The sequence below is a fragment of the Equus przewalskii genome, chromosome 1 (genome assembly GCF_037783145.1).
Source record: "Equus przewalskii isolate Varuska chromosome 1, EquPr2, whole genome shotgun sequence".
Classification (NCBI taxonomy): Eukaryota; Metazoa; Chordata; class Mammalia; order Perissodactyla; family Equidae; genus Equus; species Equus przewalskii.
In genome coordinates, this window is record NC_091831.1 from 127,183,954 (window position 1) to 127,205,938 (window position 21,985).

The 21,985-nt window shown below is 38.3% G+C and overlaps 1 protein-coding gene across 9 annotated transcripts in view; it reads left to right on the plus strand.

Annotated features, from left to right (window-relative positions):
- The first annotated feature begins 372 nt into the window (after positions 1–372).
- Positions 373–21,985, plus strand: part of DPP8 (dipeptidyl peptidase 8) — a 62,654-nt gene continuing 41,041 nt past the window's right edge. Inside the window, exons 1-4 of one of the 9 annotated variants that reach the window (XM_070577002.1) lie at positions 373–668; positions 2,412–2,548; positions 4,779–5,048; positions 9,550–9,662. In XM_070577002.1, coding sequence (XP_070433103.1) covers positions 2,512–2,548; positions 4,779–5,048; positions 9,550–9,662 — 420 coding nt within the window. In that variant the 5' untranslated portion in view covers positions 373–668; positions 2,412–2,511. The other 8 variants (XM_070577065.1, XM_070577008.1, XM_070577016.1 and 5 more) reach the window with 8 other exon arrangements.

A 21,985-nucleotide genomic window follows, 5' to 3' on the forward strand; every position in this document is an offset into this window, starting at 1 on the left:
ATGACTTGCTGAAGATCACTTGTTAGTACTAGAGCCAAGCTCTCTCACTGAATGTTCACGTTTCTTTCCTCCTTAACAATGAGACGCTCAGAAGATCCCCAAGGCCCTGGTCCTTTCCCTCTCTCTGTCATCTCCATGAAGGGGCAGGGACTCTTGCCTGGCTTGCTCCCTGCTCTGATTTCAGGGTCTAGAACTCGGCCTGGCACATAACAGGTACTCGATATCTATCTGTTGAATGAAAAAAGTGGATGAGTCGAGACGAGCCACAATTCGTCCCGTGACCTCGAGCAAGTCGCCGCCCCTTGCCGGATTTCATCTTTGTCCCCGACCCTCGCCCAATCTCCTTCCCGCGCCTCGTGCGCTCCTCCGGCCACCAGACGGCACTGTCTTAACCGACCCAGCCCAGCAGGCAGCTGCTCTCTTCTTGGCCCCGCTGCGCTTTCGCAGGTTGGAGGGCGCGTTGCGAGGAACCGGAAGTGCCGGAGCCGCCGCCGCCGCCGCCTTCGCCTTCGCTTTTAAGCGCCGCGTTCGCCTCGCGGGTTTTCGCGGGCGTCGTCGCCGAGGAAGCCGCTGCAGCCGGGTTGGGAGTGGAGGCGGCGCGGCATGAAGCGGCGCAGGCCCGCTCCCTAGCGCGCGTCAGGACGGTCCGGGCGGGGCCGGGGGGGAAGGTGCAGTATCCGCTCCCTCTCCTTCCCCTTCGCCCGCGAGGCCTGGGCCCGAGCCCAGCGGGGCCCTCTCCGTCTCACGGAGGAACCGCCAGGCGCGTCCTCCCGGCTGCCCGCTCTGCGGTTTCCCCCGGCGCGCCGCCCCGCGCGGGCCGGAGCCGGAGCCGGTGGCGGGGCCCCACTTGCCGGAAGAGGAAGCCGGGGCGCTGAGATTTCGAGTCAGCCAGCGTTCACCGGGCGCCCACTGCGCGCTGGGTGCTGGCCTCCGGACTTTCACGTCCGTTATCTTAATTGAGCCTGGCTGGGGTTGGGAGCCGCGTATTCTCCGGGTTTACAGAGGAGGAAACGGAAGCCCACAGAGGCGAAGGGATTTGCCTAAAGTCCAGTGGTGGCAGATCGGATTCGAACCGAGATTTTCGGGTTTCCCAGCTGGTTTTCCTTTCTTTCTACTGCCTCACTCTAGGTCGATTCTCTCCTTGCTCGCTGGCCCCCTCTCATTCTATTTCACTCGCCCGGGGTAGGATAGATACTTTCCTTTTTCGAACTTCTCCGCTCACGCTTCTCGTAAGACTTGACCCCCCCGTCCCCCGTCCCGCTCCGCAACATTCTGCGCTGTACCTCTCTTCTTCTTCCTCATTCATATTTTTGAGATCTTTGCCCACTCTGTGGTGATGAACCTCTCCACCGGCAGTGGACCCTAAAGAGTGAAATAGTTAGGCTTCACTGAGGCTTGTGTTTGAGTGGACGACGGTTTGGCCCTTGGATTAAAAATTAAGGAATGACATTTGAGCCAAATTCAAGAGTCCTGAAGCTGTTTTCTAACCCAACGTGCTCTTCTCTCAGTGAGGGGCTTAGTGCATGGGAAGGTATCTTGACATCTTAGTCCGTTGTTGCAGGGCTAGCGTAACTTCACTGTTTTCCCTCCCTTTGCCACTGTGCTTTTCTCACCACATCTCTTTGCATCACTTACTGAGGCTATGAGAGCCCAGAATTAAAACTGATAAAAGTAGGGTGAAATCACACATCCTCCTTGCTTTTTTCTTTCACTCGGCCAGAATTTCGTTAAATTTAACGCTTACTTTTCTAGAAAAGTTACCTAATTCAATTGTTTTAAGATTATACGTGGAAAAGGAAAGAAGCGAAAGTGTAATGCACTTGAAATGGATAGTACGTTCTTTGTCTTGTGAAAATCTTAAATTATCAAATACAAGTTAGTTCTCTTTCCACAAGATGGCCTGCTGTATAATTCTTTTGGTTATTCTACTGAGTCTTCTTTCTCCAGCCAGCTCAATTATGTATTATGTAAAATAATACAAATGTATTATTATGTAAAAGATGGAAACAGGACTAGGCACCAGAAATAAATTTTATTAATCACCTGTCATTTTTGAGGATTTGCAATCACCATGGATAACATCACATCTGTATGCCTTTTATACTTTTTAAAATTCTTCCATAATTTTCCTTTGTTTGTATGTCTGGACATCAGGATTTACAGTATTTTTAGGATATTCTTTTGAGTAAATTGGGCTGTATACTTCTGAAATAAAATAATTTTATAATTTTCATAACTTAAAATGCAGATACAGGATAATTCAGACATCATCTATTACACCAAAAAGAATATTTCTGTATCAGTTTTAAGTACTATTTAAAACTTTTTAGATTTAATCTTTTTGGTCACATATGATCCATTTTGATAATGATCAACAGCCTTATGTCTTATTTCATTATCCTGGTGAGCAGGATTGGATGGTGAGAAAAGGAAAGACTCCTGTGAGAAGAGAGCAGGATGAGCGGAGGGATCTATGCTTGAAGTTGAGTCACTTGAAAAAGATCTCTTTGAATGTGGAAGAGATCTGAGCAGATGAAAATACAATCAGGTAGGCACCAGGGAAAGCCCTTAAGTGAAGAGGTAGGTGGGGCAGTGAAATATGCACTGTGCTGAGAATGCTTGCTGACCCTATTTTCTAATTTCTGAAATTAGAAAACTCAGGTCACATATTTTGAAAAGCATTTCTATGTAAGGTATTATGGAAATCTGGAAATTAATTTAATTACACATTTGTGTAAATTGCTAAAATTATATAATATCGTCTGTTAGAAAATGCAGGATGTACATTTACCATAAACGTAGAGAAGTACAGTATCATTTGAACTGTAAAATTTGTGTGTATATAGAGAGAAGTAGTGAGTTCAGGGACCTAGTACAATTTAGCAATACCAGATAATTTTGCTGAAGTGCCAGGAAATGCAGCTTTTACATAGGAGAGATGTCAAGTTAATGATGGCTCAAGAAGCTGGGCAGTAAGTCCTGGGAAGTCTGCTGAGCTTCTCTTTTCTGTTCACCAGCCCTATTCTTGCAAGCAGTGGTTTGGAGATGAAGTTCCAAATTTAACACGAGAGTTAAGAAAAATGAGCCTGGTCTGTAGCTTCTCTCACTTGTCCTTCACTTCGTTAGAAATAAAACTAGATCCCTTGACACATTTGATAGAAAATAGGGCCTCCCCTAGCTTTTAGACGGGCAACCAACTGCCACTGTCATATACTGCCACTTACTATCAGTCTGCCGAATACCAGTTGAGCTAAATGACTTTTTCCTCTCCTGAGCTGTTTGGATTTTAATTATTGGAGATAAATGCCCAGTTGTTATAATATTACAAATTATATACTTGGTATAACTCTCCAGTGGGTTTTCTGGCCACTTTTGCTGCTGTAATATTGAAAATGGTAGTATAGTTCACTGTAAGAAGAAAAAAGACACAATATCCTGGCCACACAGTTATGTTCATTTTGCATGCCGTAATGCACGCCTGATGGACTAATTCACAGACCTCACTTGCTAATTACTTTTTCTCTGTGGTTGTTAGTTCTTACCACAAACTCCTGTTAACCTGCAAAACAGCTTTAAAAAAGACATCATGTTAAATATACAGCCATGTATTGATTGTTCTAGAAGTAGTTAGTAATTATGTGAAATTGGTTCTTTAAAGGCAGTTTAGTTTATCTCCCAAGTCCACATGTTTTGACATTTATTAGTTCAAAAAGAGGTTGCTCCAGAATTTTTGTTTGTTACTTCTTTGTGATAGTGTCATGAATAATGCATGTCAGAATGTCACACAATGGCTTTTGATGACACTTCTTATTTTCTCTGATATTTTGTTCCTGTTACATTTAAATATTGAAATAGATAAAGGAAAAATACATCCTCTTCTGGATTTGTAAAATGAAAAGAAATATCAGTAGTAGATGAAATATTAACAGTTTTCGGGTTGAACTGGTATATTGGGTTCAGACTTTTATCAAAATATTGATAGGACAAACATTAAACGCTTTCTGCATCAACTACTTCAACTCATTAAAGCCACTTGAAGATAGTATTTTTTTCCTCATTTAATCATGAGAATAAAAGTTGTATAATCTGTAGTAATAGTCACATGAATGTTTTATAATATGCAGTCACCACAAGTGATCCTAAGATAGTGATGTCTAGGCAAGAGCAGAAGACAAAAATGTACCAGCCACTTAGGTCTTTTGTTGTTTGGAGTTCCATTTAAAAGGAAACAGTATTTATATTATCTGGGGTAAATGCCCTAGGAAGGTTATTACAAGTACATTGTTTGCAACAGTTTTATTGCTATTCTAATTGGTACTGATTATTTCTGTTAGCTAAAGGAGTCCACATTTATCACATGTGTTACTTTTTTAAGTGCAAAAACACTTAATTCCCTTGGCACATTTAACTTCACTGTTGACATGCTGTTGGATGGAGCATAGCAGCCAACTGGCATATGGCCTGTTTCCTTCCAGTGTGGGAAAGAAAAAAGGAATTTTGGCAAGAGATACCTAAGGAGAGCCTTTTATAAAAGTTCCCAAAGGGATTTATAGTCACTGTGAAATAGACGTGACCTCAATTTTTTAAAAATCTCATTTTTAAACAACACAGAGAAGGGGGAGCTGTTGCTTTTCTTACTAGGTTTCATTGCAGCTATGCTGAAAAGCATTTTCTTTTTTTTGCCTTTTTTGGGGGGAGGGGGTCCTCTCAGACTGTCATTCTGATTAATGTAAAAGAAGACAGGCCTGTGAACAGCTTCATGTGCCTTGTTTTTCTAGGAAAATGCAACATGGCAGCAGCGATGGAAACAGAACAGCTGGGTGTTGAGATCTTTGAAACCGCAGAGTGTGAGGAGAATATTGAATCACAGGATCAGCCTAAATTGGAGCCGTTTTATGTTGAGCGGTATTCCTGGAGTCAGCTTAAAAAGCTGCTTGCTGATACCAGAAAATATCATGGCTACATGATGGCTAAGGCACCACATGATTTTATGTTTGTCAAGAGGAATGATCCGGATGGGCCTCATTCGGACAGGATCTATTACCTTGGTGAGTATGAAGTCATAGTTTCTGAGAGGAAATGCTTTCTTAATTCAACCTTAGAGGCTAGATACAATTGGCACTCAAATTTCGGTGAATAAATAAATGAATCAGTGACCGTTCCATTAAAGGGGGAAAATACTGATTTGAAGAACTTCAGTTTTGGTGCTGTTTTAATTTTGATTTGTCCCATTAACTTTATTTTTACTTGCAAGTAACAAATCATGAATTGATTATGTTCTTACTTTCAAGGTCAAAGTTAAAGATGCCAGAAATTGCTTCTTCTAGTTCAAAATGCCTTTCCTTAGGAATGATCAGATTAGGAACACAAACAAATCATTGGTTTGTTCCCACTCTCAACAGCTGCTGCTTTCTTTCCTTTTCCTTTTTTTTTTTTTTTTGAGGAAGATTAGCCCTGAGCTACCTACTGCCAGTCCTCCTCTTTTTGCTGAGGAAGCCTGGCCCTGAGCTAACATCCATGCCCATCTTCTTTTACTTTATATGTGGGATGCCTACCACAGCATGGTGTGCCAAGCGGTGCCGTATCCACACCCGGGATCCGAACTGGCGAACCCCGGGCTGCTGAGAAGCGGAATGTGCGCACTTAACTGATGCGCCACCAGGCCAGCCCCTGCTTTCTTTTTTTTTAAAGTAAGGCTGGTTTTGATCTCTTCTTCCTGAGCCTGTTCATTCTAGATTTAAGGTCTGTCTAAATTAAATATATTATGCCAACAATTTACTATTTTTTGTTTATTAAATTTTTAAAAATAAGTTTCCTCCCCTCCTTCAAAGCTGTTTCATGTATGTATGTATATATAAATACACACTTTTTTTCTTTTTAGAGCTATTCTGTACATGAGTCCATATCAGTGATTGTAGAATCATTCATTCTAAGGACTCCAGAGTATTCCATTGTGTAACTGTGTCGTATTTTACTTAACCAGGCCTCTAACAATGTGCATTTAGATTTTTCTATTTTGCTGTTACAAAAGATGAGGCAGGGAATATCAGTGTATTAGATCATTTTGTACATGTGTGAATTTACTGATAGGACGAATGCCGAAGAGTGGAATTGCTGGGACGAAGGTGTATATATCCTGAATTTTGACTGATGTTGCCAAATTGCCCCTCCAATGAGATTGTAGAGTTTATATTTCTATCAGCATTGTCTCAGAGTGTCTGTCTCTATACCTGTACCAGTAGTGAGCGATCACTCGTTTGTGTCTTTCCCAGACTGCAGTCTCCCATTGTAGTTGTTTATTATTAAAGATTTTTTTTTTCTTTTTTCTCCCCAAAGCCCCCCGGTACATAGTTGTCTATTTTTAGTTGTGGGTCCTTCTAGTTGTGGCATGTGGGATGCTGCCTCAGCATGGCTTGACGAGCAGTGCCGTGTCTGTGCCCAGGATTCGAACTGGCGAAACCCTGGGCTACTGAAGTGGAGCATGCGAACCTAACCACTCGGCCACGGGGCTGGCCGCTGTGGTTGTTTATTATTATTATTTTTAATTGAGGTATAATTGACATATAACATTATACTAGTTTCAGGGGTACAACATAATGATTTGACATTTGTATACCTAGCAAAATGATTACAATAAGTCTAGTTAACATCTGTCACCTTACATACTTAACAAAAAAATTTTTTTCTTGTGATGAGAACTTTGAAAATCTACTCTCTTTACAACTTTCAAATATGCAATATAATAGTATTAACTATTGTCACCATGCTATACATCTCCATATCTCATTATAGTTTTAATTATTTCCTTTATGAGTGAGGTTGAGCATCTTTTCACATATTTAAAAGACATTTATATTTCCTTCTCTGTGACTAATCTGTTTGTAATTGTTGTCTATTTTTTGTTGGATTGTGAGTGTTTTTCTTATTGTCTTAAAGCATTTTTTTAATATAATGAGGGAATTAACCCGTTGTGGTATTTTTCCCTGAGGTTTAATTTATTTATCTTTTGCCATGTAGAAATCTGTGAATTTTTTTTGTAGTTAAATTTTTACTTTTTTTAAGTTTTGTGTTGTATCTAGAAAGGCCATCCCAGCTCCAAGATTATATTTTTAAAAATCTTTATATATTTTGTTCCATTCACGTGTCTGTCAAATCAAGTGCCAATGCTACGCTGCTGCTGCTGTTATTATCATAGCTCTCTGTGTTTTAGTGTTTGATAGGACTGGTCACCCTTCATCACTCTTTTTCGTACTTTGCTTGACTATTTTTACTTGCTCATTTTTCTTCAAGAACTTAAAATTATCTTGAATATCTCCTTCCTTCCAATCCTATTTGTACTGTTTTAGGGTTACATTATATTTATACATGAAGTTAGGGAAAATTGACAATCTTTAAAATGTTGAGCTTTTCAAGAAACCTGTATGCCTTTTCATTTGTTTGTCTTTTATATCCATCTGAATTTTAGGGTATTTTCCTCCATTTAAATCCGTTGTTTTAAAAATGTTAGTATTCTTTGAACACCAGTAAATACCAGTGAGTCATCAGGAAAGAAACAATGGGAAAAGCCCATTTCATGCTTATCCAGAACTGGTGTTTGTGTATGTAGAATGCCTTGGAAATTTTTATTGGTCATGGATGAAGCCGAGGAAGCCATGGAAAGGAGCAGTTTCAAGAGGGGCAACTGATTGATTGTGGGAATGGCTCTCATTTGAAGATAGAGGAGAACCAGTTTTTTTATATTTGAGGGCTGAAGGCTCTTAGAAGGAGAAGGCTTAAGGAGGATATGATCACATTTTGTAAAATTAGAATGGTATGGCTAGGTGACCACAATCTTAAGAATTCTATAATAGTAACTCTGGAATATAGCAAATAGGTTTAAGACAATCAAGTGCTGAAGTAAATGTCGACTGATATCTAGCTTTTTACTTCAAAAGGCAACACAGAGTAAGAAAGGTTTAAGAAAAGCTTTAAGAAAGGTTTAGGAAAATAAAGGAATTAAGGAAGATGTGGCTATTTGGGGGTTCATCCCCAACCTTTGCAAGGGTTAGCATGAAAGTTACCATGCCCTTCCACAGGTTACCTTCTTTTTATTTTTTTTAAAATAAATTAATTTTTTAGAGAAGAAATAAGGTTTGTGTTTTGTTTTTGTTTTTTTGAGGAAGATTAGCCTTGGGCTAACATCTGCCACCAATCCTCCTCTTTTTGCTGAGGAAGACTGGCCCTGAGCTAACATCCGTGCCCATCTTCCTCTACTTTAACGTGGCACGCCTGCCACAGCATAGCGTGATGAGCTGTGCGTAGGTCTGCACCTGGACTCCGGGCTGCTGAAGCGCAACCTGCGAACTTAACCACTGCACCACCAGGCCAGCCTAACATAGGCTACCTTCTTTGCCATTATCCAAGTACTAGATAGGATCTGTTCCGTCTGAGAGAGAGTTTCTTGTTCTTCTTGTGTGATTTGTTTTCTCCTTCCTAAACCCTCCCCTAGCTTTTTTGGAAGTGATTCCTTTCCAGCTCCTTTTAAGGTAGAAGGGCTTTATTTTACTTTGGGTTTTCTTTGGTTGACATCTTTATAACCGTAGTGTATTTCTATTACTTTCTTTTATAGGTAGCTCATTCCACACTGCTGTGATCTTCCCCTTTATTTATTGGATGATTTCACAGAATAGACCTGGTATCTACTTAGTGTAGACCTCTTTCTTTCACCTTTCCTCAATAAAGACAAAGAGATTTTTAGCAAATTAGATATCAGATTCTGTGATTTAATATGACTACTTTCTTTTTTTTAAAAAAAAGATTGGCACCTGAGCTAACAACTGTTGCCAATCTTCTTCTTTTTTTTTTTTTCCCCAAAGCCCCCCCCGTACTTAGTTGTACATCCTGGTTGTGAGTGCCTCTGGTTGTGCTGTGTGGAACACCGCCTCAGCATGGCCTGATGAGCGGTGCCATGTCCGCGCCCAGGATCCAAACCGGCGAAACCCTGGGCTGCCAAAGCAGAGCGTGCGATCTTAACCACTTGGCCATGGGGCCAGCCCCTGAGTATACTTTCATTTGAAACTTATTAGTGATTACAGTTATAGAACATTTATAATGAAGAAAAACTAGAACTCAGTTAGACCTATGTATGTTTCTAAATCAATACTTTAAATGATTCAGAAAAAGAAGCAATTTAGTAATCTGAAGTTTGCACAAAGCACCCCCATTTGGAATCTCATGAGTCTGTTGACAACTTGTAAGAGACTAACAGTTTTCAAAAAAACAAAATGATACATGTCCTTAGATCATCTTATATAATTTTCTGTTTGTTTTGAGAGGGACTAAGATCTGAATATTGAAATGAAACCTGAGCATTTTTCTTTGAAGCCTGGGTTTTACTGAAGAAAATTTCCATGGCAGATGGCATGTGCATCTCCTGCTTGTTAACATTCATTATAGATCCCACAGAGTGCAAAGTTTTGCAGTATATAGAGGGCATTATGTACTTACTACTGTGATTGCAGTAGATTGCTACTTTTTAAAGTAATGAAAAATGATTGTTTTCTCTTATAGCTATGTCTGGTGAGAACAGAGAAAATACACTGTTTTATTCTGAAATTCCTAAAACCATCAATAGAGCAGCAGTTTTAATGCTCTCTTGGAAGCCTCTTTTGGATCTTTTTCAGGTAGGATTAAACATTGTTATTCCTGTGATTTGGTGTATGTTTTCAGATACTGTGTTTATTGAGAGGCAGAAATTCAACTGAAGCTTTATATTTGAAGTAGGTGTGAATTAAAAGGAATTAAAACATTTTTATGTTTTTGCATGTCTGACCCTTAAATTCCATTTAACTCTCAATATCTGAAACTAAGGGATATTAGAATTCAGATTTTTTTTTAAACTATCTTCTTCCCGTTTAAGCACCTTTCCCCTCTATAAACTTGCTCGTTATGTAGTTGTCACATTTTTGGGGAGGAGTTATTCACATGAAAGAAGTAGTATATATTTCCAGAAAGCTTTTTCTTTAAATCTTTAAATTGAATGTGTAGTTCTAATACTTAGTAACAGTACTCACTTAAGGGTTAAATAAAGGTATTAAGTTCAATTTTTGTTTCTAAATAATATAGTTCAGGGGCTGGCCCTGTGGCCTAGTGGTTAAGTTTGGCATGCTCCACTTCAGCACCCCAGGTTTAGTTCCCTGGTGCAGACCTACACCACTCATCAGTGGCCACGCTGTGGCAGCAACCCACTTATAGAATAGACGAAGAGTGGCACAGATATTAGCTCAGGGTGAATCTTCCTCAAGCAAAAAGAGGAGGACTGGCAATGGATGTCGGCTCAGGGCAAATCTTCCTAGCAAAAAAAAAAAAAGTTTAATTTAATTTATGAAAAATCAAAGCTTAGGGTTTTTTTTTTCAATATTTTATCTTTAGACAAAATGTAAATAGTTGAAAGTCATTCCAAGAACAAGATGATAGTTTGGGTGTGATTCTTTGCCTTTTTGGTCCTCATTTATTATTTTTACATTGCATATTTCCTTATTGAATAGCATGTTTGGGCTAAATGAACTAAAATGTGTTATTTCTCTTAGGAATTAAAAAAGATAAATTGTATGACAACTAATAATTTTGACTGCAACTGTTTATCATGGATGTTGTTTTTTATATAGTCTTATGACTTTTCTTTAAAACAGAAAAAAATTCCTAATTCTAAGAACAGTGTGTTAAACTGAAATAATGGTAGTTTTCTCATGGAACAGTTTGCAAATTAATGAGCCAAAGTTCTTATTTTTTAAAAACTTTTATTATGGAAAATTTCAGACCATAGAAAAGTAGAATCACATGTGAAATAATTTCAACAGTTATCAGTCTGGGCCATCAGTGTTTCATTGTAGCCCTCCCAGTCCCCCCTCCCAATCCCAGCCCCCTCTTCTTGGATTATTTTTAAGCAAATCCCAGCTATGTGATTTCACTCCTAAATAAGTCAGTTTGTATCTCTAAAGGGTACACATTCTTTTTAGACATTACCACAATATCATTATCAAATTTCGTAGAGATGGAAAGTAGGGTCGTGGTTGCCAGGGGCTGGGAGAAGGAAAAAATGGAAAGTTGTTTAATGAGTATAGAGTCAATTTTGCAAAATGAACAAGTTCTGGAGATGGATTGCACAACAATGTGAGTATACTTAACGCTACTGAACTGTACACTTAAAAATAGTTGGTAAATTTCATGTTATATATATTTTACCACAATTAACAAAGAAAAGGATACTTCGTAGATAATGTTGTGTGCTTCCATCAAGAGACATATAGAGGCTTATTTATCTTCTTGTGATGATAGCAGCCTTTGATCATTGCCTAGATCCATTAATTTATTAGGGGTTCTGAAACAGTGATAATTTATCATTCCTTCTTCATTTATTAATTGAAATATTTCTATAAAGAGAAACTGCTATTTGACAGCCATTCGTTTATCCTGATGTCCAGTTCACAATGGAAAGGCAGGATAATGTTTGACTCTTTTCATTTTTCAAATAATTTGTTTCCTACAGTCCTCCACTAGTTACATTAGAGTTTTTGGAGAGTTTTTTGGTATCTTTATAAACTTACAGAGTTAATTTATTTGATATATTTTGATGCATTGACGGTTATTATTCTTATTGTATAAATTGTCTTATTTTTGGCTGGTGGAATTCTCTTCAACTTGAGATGTCGAATTCTTTTGACATGACCCTGGTAATAGTTGATAGCTCTCTAGCTTGCTTGTATGATGATGATGTTCCGCGCTCATCGTACACATTGCCTATCCTGTGCTTGGAATCAGCCATTTCTCCAAGGCGCTCTGGTTCCTTTACGGGAAAGTGGTATTAAGAGACCATGATCTAGGCACTAGGGGTGCTCATTATTGCTTTTGGTAATTGTTTCTAGGTCTTTTGATTCGATAAACTAGGTAATACATACATTGCATGTGTGTATCTTTGAAATGTAGGTATTAATATGCACTCTATCAATTTAGATAAAGTAAGGTCAGACTGATATATCCAATTCAAATTCTGCATTACAGGTTTTTTTTTTAACCTCATTTATCTTACATATGAATCTCCTTTCTCTGATTTCAAAGATCCCAGTCTAAATAACAACATAATTACTCATTTGATTTACTCGGTACTACACACACAACAGTTTCAAAATGACAAATGAATCAACACTATGATTACTTACAATAGTAACTTGGAATTGTTTTCTGTGTGGTTACAATTCTACAGTGCTATATGATTAGATGCATTTGTTTCATTTTGTTTTCAACTGTTAAGAATTCCTTTATTTCTAATTACTTTTGTTTTATAAAATAGTTACATGATTACAAAGTCAAATCCACAAAACAAAGTATATTCTGAGAAGCTCCCTGTCTCCTCCATCCTGTTTCCCTCCCTCTCATTCTAGATAACCTTTGTTTTTAAATGGCTCATCTTTCCTTTTTAAAAAATATAAGCAAGTACGTAGATAGCCATATGCCCCCCTTAGATAAATAGTAACTTACAATATACATTTTTTCCACCTTGCAGTTTTCAAATAACAACATATCCCTCAGATCACTCCATAGGAATATATCCTTAATTTTTATTTCTCTTTACATCTATGTTGTGTTGTGCAGACAAATCATATTCAACCTGTTCTTTCTTAATGGACATTTCAGTTACATTCAGTCTTTCTCTTACAAAATAGTACTGCAATGAAATGGCTTGGGCATACAACATTTTACATTTTTGGCAGTATGTTTTTAAGCTAGAGTCTTACCAATGAAATCACTGGACCAAAAGGTATTTGCTTTGGCAGTTTTTCTAGGTATTACCAAATTTCCCTCCATAGGAACTGTGCCATTTTGAATTCTCACCAGCAAGGTATAAAGCTGTCTGTTTTCCCGTGAACTCTCCAACACAATATATGATCAAACGTTTGAATTTTTGCCAGTCGATAGATGGAAATGGTATCCCAGTGTAATTTAATTTTCATTTCTCTTATAGGCAAAGTTGATCATCTTTTTATGTAGTTAAAAGCTATTTGCATTTCTTTTTCTGTAAATTATTTATTCATATCTCTAACCTATTTTTCTATGGAGTGAATGGTCTTTTTCTTCATTTTTAGGAGCCTTTTACTGGGCATATTAACACTTTGTCTTTGATTTAGTTTGCAAATATTTTTCCCAGGTTGTCGTTTGTATTTTTACTTTCTTTATGGTGCGTGTGTTTGTGTTTTGGCCATGTGAAAGATTTTTATGTAATAAAATTTATTGATCTTTTTCTGTATTGCTGCTAGATTTTATTGCTTCTGGAATTTGTATCTTCTGTCATAGTTAGGACAGTTTTCCCTACACCCAGTTTGTGAAAGAATTCACCCATGTTTTCATCGTACTAGATGGTTTCATTTTTTAAAGCTTTATTGAGGTATAATTAACATATAATAAACTGCAAATATTAAAGTGTACAAGTTGATAGATCCAACATATATATGTACTTATGAAACCATTACCTCAATCATTACCCCCGAAAGTTTCCTTGTACCCCTTCCTAATCTCCCCTGCCCACCCATCCCCTGGCAGACATTGTGCCAGTCTTGTACAATCTTTCATAAGATTTATCTCTAAGTATTTCACATTTCTTAATCTATTGTAAATGTTGCTGTTTTCTAATTTCAATTTCTCGTTGTTCATTGCTAGGTTTTAGAAATACAATTAATTTTGTTTTGTTTTGTTTTGTTTTGTTTTGTTTGAGGAAGACTAGCCCTGAGCTAACTGCTGCCAATCCTCCTCTTTTCGCTGAGGAAGACTGGCCCTGAGCTAACATCCGTGCCCATCTTCCTTGACTTTATATGTGGGACGCCTACCACAGCATGGTGTGCCAAACAGTGCCATGCCTGCACCCGGGATCCGAACCCGCAAATCCCGGGCCGCCGAAGTGGAACGTGCACACTTAACCGCTGCACCACTGGGCTGGTCCTACAGTTGATTTTGTATAGTAATCTTATATCCTGCCACCTTGCTTAAACTCATTTATTCCATTAGTTTTTTTGTAGCTTCCATTGGATTTTTCTATGTAAACAATCATATTGTCTGCAAACACTACAATTTTACTTCTTTTCCATTGTAGTTGCCTTTTATTTCTTTTTCTTGCCTTATTCTACTGTCTAACTCCTCTAGTACAATATCGAATAGAAGTGGTGAAGGTAGATGTTCTTGTCTTCTTTCTGATCTTAGGAGGAGTCATTCAATCCTTTACCAGAAGGTCTATTAGCTGTAGGTTTTTCGTAAATGCCCTTTATTAGGCTGGGGAAGTTCCCTTTTATTTCTAGTTTGCTCAGTGGTTTTATCAGGAATAGTTACTCAATTTTGTCAACTGTTTTTTTCTGTGTCTTCTTCTTCTCCCTAAAGCCCCCTAGTACATAGTTATATATTTTAGTTGTGGGTCCTTCTAGTTGTGGCACATGGGATGCTGCCTCAGCATGGCCTGATGAGCATTGCCACGTCCATGCCCAGGATCCAAACCGGTGAAACCCTGGGCCACTGAAGCAGAGCGTGTGAACTTAACCACTCGGCCACAGGGCTGGCCCCAGGCTTTTTTAATTTGTTAATATGACAAAACATCACTTGATTATTCCATGTTAAACCAGCCTTGCATTCTTGGGGAAAAGCCCACTTGGTTATAAGTTATTATCCTTTTAAATATTAGTTAATATTAACTTGGTTATTAATTATTATCCTTTTACATTTACTAAAATTTTGTTTAGGTTTTTATGTCTGTCTTCATGAGAGATTTTGGTCTGTAGAGTTCTTTTCTTGTAATTTCTTTGTCAGATTTTGGTGGTAGTAGTATGCTAGCTGCAGTATAAATTGGAAGTTATTTCCTCCTTTTTAATTTTCTAGAAGAATTTTTTGGTAGAATTCACCAAAGCTATCTAGACCTGTAGTTTTCTTTGGGGAAAGATTTTTAACTACATGTTTAATTTCTTCATTAAATATAGTGCTATTCAGGTTATCTTTTTTTTTTCAGTGAGCTTTGTTTGTGTTTTTGAGGGAATGTTTCCGTTTCATCTAACGTATTGAATTTATTAGCATAAGGTTCATAGTATTCCCAAATCTTTTTAATGTCTGTAGAATCTGTGGTGATCTCCCTTTCTCATTCCTGATTTTTCTTTTTAAAGATTTTTATTTTTATTCTTTTTCCTTTTTCTCCCCAAAGCCCCCCAGTACATAGTTGTACATTCTTCGTTGTGGGTCCTTCTAGTTGTGGCATGTGGGATGCTGCCTCAGCATGGTTTGATGAGCAGTGCCATGTCCACATCCAGGATTTGAACCAACGAAACACTGGGCCACCTGCAGCGGAGCGTGTGAACTTAACCACTCGGCCACGGGGCTAGCTCCTGATTTTTTTTTTTTTTAACCTGGGCTAACAACTGTTGCCAGTCTTTTTTTTTTTTTCTTTCTGCTTTTTCTCCTCAAATCCCCCCAGTACATAGTTGTATATTCTAGTTGTGGGTCCTTCTAGGTGTGGCACGTGGGACACCACCTTAACATGGCTTGATGAGCAGTGCCATGTCTGCACCCAGGAGCCGAACCAGCAAAACCCTGGGCTGCCAGAGAGGAGCGCGCAAACTTAACCACTTGGCCACGGGGCTGGCCCCCATTCCTGATATTTTATGTAATTTGTGTCTTCCCTCTCTTTTTCTTTTCCTGATCAGTCTGGCTAAGCGTTTATTGGTTTGGGTTCATTGATTTTTCTCTATTTCATTGTTTTATGCTCTCATCTTTATTATTTCTTTTCTTCTACTTACTTTGGATTTCATTTATTCTTTATTTTCTAGTTTCACAAGATGGTAGCTGAGGTTACTAGTTGGAGACCTTTCTTCTTTTCTTTTTTTTTCAAAGATTTTATTTTTCCTTTTTTCCCAAAGCCCCCCGGTTCATAGTTGTGTATTTTTAGTTGTGGGTCCTTCCAGCTGTGGCGTGTGGGATGCCGCCTCGGCATGGCTTGATGAGTGGTGCCATGTCCACACCCAGGATCCGAACCGGTGAAAACCTGGGCCGCCACAGTGGAGTGTGAGAACTTAACCACTCGGCCACGGGGCCAGCCCCTCTTCTTTTCTTATATAAGCGTTTAGTGTTATAAATTTCCCTTTAAGTACCACATTAGCTACAGCCTGTACATTTTGATATGTTGTTTCCATTTTTACTTAGTCCAAATCTAGTTTCCCTGTGACCCATGAGTTATTTACAAGTATACTTTTTAGTTTCCAAATATGTGAGGATTTTTCAGAGATTTTATTTCTAGTTTAATTCCCTTGTGATCAGAGAACATACTTTGTATGACTTGAATCTTTTCCAATTTACTGAGTCTTGTTTTATGGCCCAGAATATGGTCCATCTTGGTAAATGTTCTCTGTTCACTTGAAAAACATATGTTCTGTTGTTGTTGGGTCTATGAATGACCATTACATCAGATTGACTTACTATGTTGTCCAAGTCTTCTATGTCTTTACTGATTTTCTACTTGTTCTGTCAGTTATTAAGAGAGAATGTTGAAATCTCCAACTATAATTGCAGATTTGACTATTTCTCTTTGTAGTTCTATTAGCTTTTGCTTTATATGTTTTGAAACTAAGTTATTAGGTGCATAACTGCATAGGATTGTTATGTCCTCCTGATAAACTGATTCCTTTATTGTTATGAAATGACCCTCTGTTTCTAGCAATATTCTTTACTCTGAAATTTACCTTAATATTAATGTAAACACTCCAGCTTTCTTTTGATTAGTTTTATCATGGATTATGCTTTTTCATTCTTTTATTTTTTTGCCAGCTTTATTGAGATATAATTCATATACCACACAATTCACTCATTCAAAGTATACAATTCAATGATTTTTAGTGTATTCACACAGTTGTGCAACTGTCATCACAGTCTAGTTTTAGAACACTCTGTCATCCCACAAAGAAACCCATTAGTAGTCGCTTCTCATCCCCCTACCCTCCCTACCCCCAGGCCTATGCAACTGCTAGTCTACTTTGAGTCTCTATAGATTTGCCTAGTCTGGACATTTCATATAAAAGGAATCGTAATACGTGGGCCTTCATGATTGGTTTCCTTCCCTTAGCACAATATTCTCTGGATTTATCCACATTGTAGCAGATAACAATACTTTACTTGTTTCTTTTTTTTTCTTTGAGGAAGATTAGCCCTGAGTTAACTGCTGCCAATCCTCCTCTTTTTGCCGAGGAAGACTGGCCCTGAGCTACCATCTGTGCCCATCTTCCTCTACTTTATGTGTGGGGTGGCTACCATAGCATGGTGTGCCAAGCGGTGCCATGTCTGTACTCGGGATCCGAACCAGCTAACCCTGGGCTACTGAAGTGGAACGTGTGCACTTAACCACTGCGCCACCAGGCTGGCCCCACTTTACTTGTTTTTATGGCTGAATAGTATTCCATTGTATGGCTATACTACAGTTTATTTATCTATCAGTTTATGGATATTTGGGTTGTTTCAGCTTTTGGGCTCTTATGAATAATGCTGCTTTTAACATTCATATGCAAGATTTTGTGTAGATCTATGTTTTCAGTTCTCTTGGGTATATATCTAGGAGTAGAATTGCTGGGTCGTGTGGTAATTCTATGTTTAAATTTTTAAGGAACTACTAAATTGCTTTCCACAGCAGCTGCACCATTTTACATTCCCAACAGCAATGTGTGTAGTTTCCTACGTCCTCACCAACACTTGTTATTATCCATCATTTTGATTATAGCCATCCCAGTGAGTGTGAAGTGGTATCTCATTGTGGTTTTGATTTGCATTTCCCTAATGATTAGCAATATTGAGCATCTTTTCATGTACTTATTGGCATTTGTTTATTTTCTTTAGAGAAATGACTGTTTAAATCCTTTGCCCGTTTTTTAATCAGGTTGTTTGTCCTGTTGTTTGAATATGGAGCACCAAAATGATATGTCCAAGTCCTAAAGGTGTCTGTGAATGTGACCATGTTTAGAAATAGGGTCTTTGCAGATATATTTAAGGATCTCAAGATGAGATAATCCTGGATTTAGGGTGGGCCAGAAATACAATGATTGGTGTTCTTATCAGAGAAAGGAGAGGGAGGTTTTTTTTCCCCTAAGATTGGCACCTGAGCTAATATCTGTTGCCAATCTTTTTTTTTTTTCCTTTTCTTCTTCTCCCCAAAGCCCCCCAGTACACAGTTGTATATTCTAGTTGCAGGTCCTTCTAGTTGTGCTGTGTGGGACACCACCTCAGCATGGCCCAATGAGTGGTGCCATGTCCGCACCCAGGATCCGAACTGGTGAAACCCTGGGGCACAAAGCAGAGCGCACAAACCCAACCACTCAGCCACTGGGCCGGCCACAGGAGAGGCAGTTTTGACACAGAGGGTAAAGGCTATGTGAAGACATGGAGAGAGATTAGAGTTATGTTGCCACAAGCCAGTGAACCCCTGGAGCCACCAGAAGCTGGAAGAGGCACCAGAAGCCCAGAGCCTTTGGAGGAAGCCTGGCCTTGCTGACACGTTAACTTTGGGCTGCTGTCCTCCAGAACTGTAAGAGAATAAATTTCTGTTGTTTTCAGCCACCAAGTTTGTGGTAATTTGTTATAGCAGCCCTAGGAAACTAATACACATCCCTTGACGCACAAGGTTTTAAATTTTGTTGAAGTTCGGTCGATTTGTTTTTTCTTTGATTGCTTGTGCTTTGGTGTCATATCTAAGAAACTATTGCTTAACCCAAGGTCTGCAGATTATCATTTATGTTTTCTTATATAAGAGTTTCATAATATTATCTCTAACATTTAGATCTTTGATCCATTTTGAGTTAATTTTTGTATATGGTGTGATATCAGGGGTCCAAATTATTTCTTTTACATTTGGAATGCAGTTGTCCCAGCACCATTTATTGAAGGCTATTCTTTCCCTAGGAAATGATCTTAGCACCCTTGCTGAAAGTCAATTGACCATGTATAATTCTGGACTCTCAGTTCTATTCCAATGGCTTATGTGTCTATCCATATGCTAGTACCATGCTGTCTTGATTAATGTAGCTTTGTACTAACTTCTGAAACTGGAAAGTGTGAGTCCTCCATTACTGTTCTTCTTTTTCAAGATTATTTTGGAATTCCATGTGAATATTATTAGAATCATCTAGCTTATCCATATCTTGAAAAAAGGGAATTGGAACTTTGATAGGCATTCTCTTGAATCTCGGGATCAATTTGTGGTCTATTGCCATCTTTATACTCTTAAGTCTTCCAGTCCATGGGCATGGGATGTCTTTCTGTTTATTTAGATCTTCCTTAATTTCTTTCAACAGTGTTTTACAGTGTTCTGTATACAAGTCTTGTACTTCGATTAAATTTATTCCTAACTATTTTATTCCTTTTGAGGATATTTTTTTTATTGAGTTCATAATAGTTTACATCAATGTGAGATTTCAGTTGTATGTTATTTCTTGACTGTCACCACATAAGTGCTCTGCTTCACTCCCTGTGCCCACCCCCCACCCCGCTTCCCCCGGTAACCACTGAAGTGTTTTCTTTGTCCCAGTACTTGTTTATATTCCACATGTGAGTGAAATCATCTAGTGTTCGTCTTTCTCAGACTGGCTTATTTTGCTTAGCATAATTCCCTCTAGGTCCTTCCATGTTATTGCAAATGGGATGAATTTGTCTTTTTTTCTGGCTGAGTAGTATTCCCTTATATATATATACCACATCTTCTTTATCCAATCATCAGTCTGTGGGCACTTGGATTGTTTCCATGTCTTGGCTATTGTGATTAGTGCTACAATGAACATAGGGACACATATGTTACTTTGGATTGCTGATTTCAAGTTGTTTGGGTAGATACCCAGTAGTGGGATAGCTGGGTCATATGGTAGTTTTATTTTTAGTTTTTTGAGGAATCTCCATACTGTTTTCCATAGTGGCTGCACCAGTTTGTGTTCCCACCAGCATTGTATGAGGGTTCCCTTCTCTCCACACCCTCTCCAACACTTGTTATTTTTAGTCTTAGTGATTATAGCCATTTTAATAGGCATAAGGTGGTATCTTAGTGTAGTTTTGATTTGCATTTTCCTGACGATTAGTGATGTTGAACATCTTTTCATGTGTTTATTGGCCATCTGTATGTCTTCTTTGGAAAAATGTCTGTTCATCTCCTCTGCCCATTTTTTGATCGGGTTGTTTGTTTTTTTATTGTTCAATTGTGTGAGTTCCTTATATATTACGGAGATTAACTCCTTTTCAGATATATGATTTGCAAATATTTTCTCCCAATTATTGGGTTGTCTCTTTGTTTTGATTCTAGTTTCTTTTGCCTTGCAGAAGCTTATTAGTCTGATGAACTCCCACGTGTTTATTTTTTCTTTTGTTTCCCTTGTCTGAGAGGACGTGGTATTTGAAAGATCCTTTTTAGTTTGATGTCAAAGAGTTTACTACTGATACTATCTTCCAGGAGTTTTATAGTTTCAGGACGAATCTTCAGGTCTTTGATCCATTTTGAGTTTATTTTTGTGTATGGCTTGAGATAGTGGTCTACCTTTATTCTTTTGCATGCAGCTGTCCAGTTTTCCCAACACCATTTATTGAAGAGACTCTCTCTCTCTCTTTCTTTCTTTCTTTGAGGATTAGCCCTGACCTAAGATCTCCCAATTTGTCATGGAGCTGCCAATCCTCCTCTTTTTGCTGAGGAAGACTGGCCCTGAGCTAACATCCATGCCCATCTTCCTCCACCTTTTTTATATGTGGGACGCCTGCCACAGCATGGCTTGACAACTGGTGCATAGGTCCATACCTGGGATCCAAAGTTGCGAACCTCAGGCTGTGGAATGTGTGAAATTAACCACTGTGCCACTGGGCTGGCCCCTATGATCCTTTTAATATGCTGCTAGATTCAGTTTGCCAGTATTTCAGTGAGGACTTTTGCATCTGTAGTCATAAGGGATATTGGTCTATGGTTTTATTTCCTTGTGATGTCTTTGTCCGGTTTTGGTATCAGGGTAATGCTGACCTCATCAAATGTGTTAGTAAAGTGTTTCCTCCTGTTCTCTTTTTTTGGAAGAGTTGGAAAATGATCGGTCTGAATTCTTCATTAAATATTTGGAAGAAGAAATCATTAAGGCCATCTAGACCTGGGCTTTTCTTTGTGGGAAGTTTTTTGGTTACTAACTCAAACTCTTTACTCATTATAGATCTGTTGAGATTTTCTGTTTCTTCTTCAGTCAGTTTTGGTGGTTAGTATGTTTCTAGGAATTTAATCATTTCATCTACGTTATCTAATTTGTCAGCATATAATTGTTCATGCTATTTCCTTATCCCTAGAATATTGTTACTAACAATGCTCTTTCACTCTTGATTTTAGTAAATTAAGTCTTTTTGTGTTTTTTGATCATTCAAGCTAAATTTGTCAAATTTGTTGATCTTTTCAAACAATAAAGTTTTGGTTTTGTTAAGCTTTATTTTTCTATTCTCTAATTTCTTTATTTCTAATCTATTTTATATTATTTCCTTGCTTTGGATTCAATTTGCTCTTTTTTTCCATTGGTCTTAAGGTGGAAAGTTAGGTTATTGATTTGAGATCTCTTTTTTAATATAGGCATTTATAGTTATAAGTTTCCCTCTGAGCACTGCTTTTGCTGCATCCCTTAAGTTTTGGTAGATTGTGTTTTCTTTTGTCTCAGTATTTTCTGATTGCCTTTGGTATTTTTTCTTTGACCCATTGGCTTCTGACTGCTTGTGCCAACCTTTGGAAACTGTCAAGGCAGTTAGCTGGGACAACTGTAAAGGCTCACCTCTTTTGGTTCCCATTTCTCAGGGGTCACTGTCCTTTGTCATCTGATGTCCAGTGTTTTGAAAACATTATTTGACATATTTTGTCCATTTTCTCAGTTGTTTCAGATGGGAGATTAAATCTGGTCCCTTCTTACTTCATCTTGTCTAGAAGTGGAAGTTGGTTTCATTT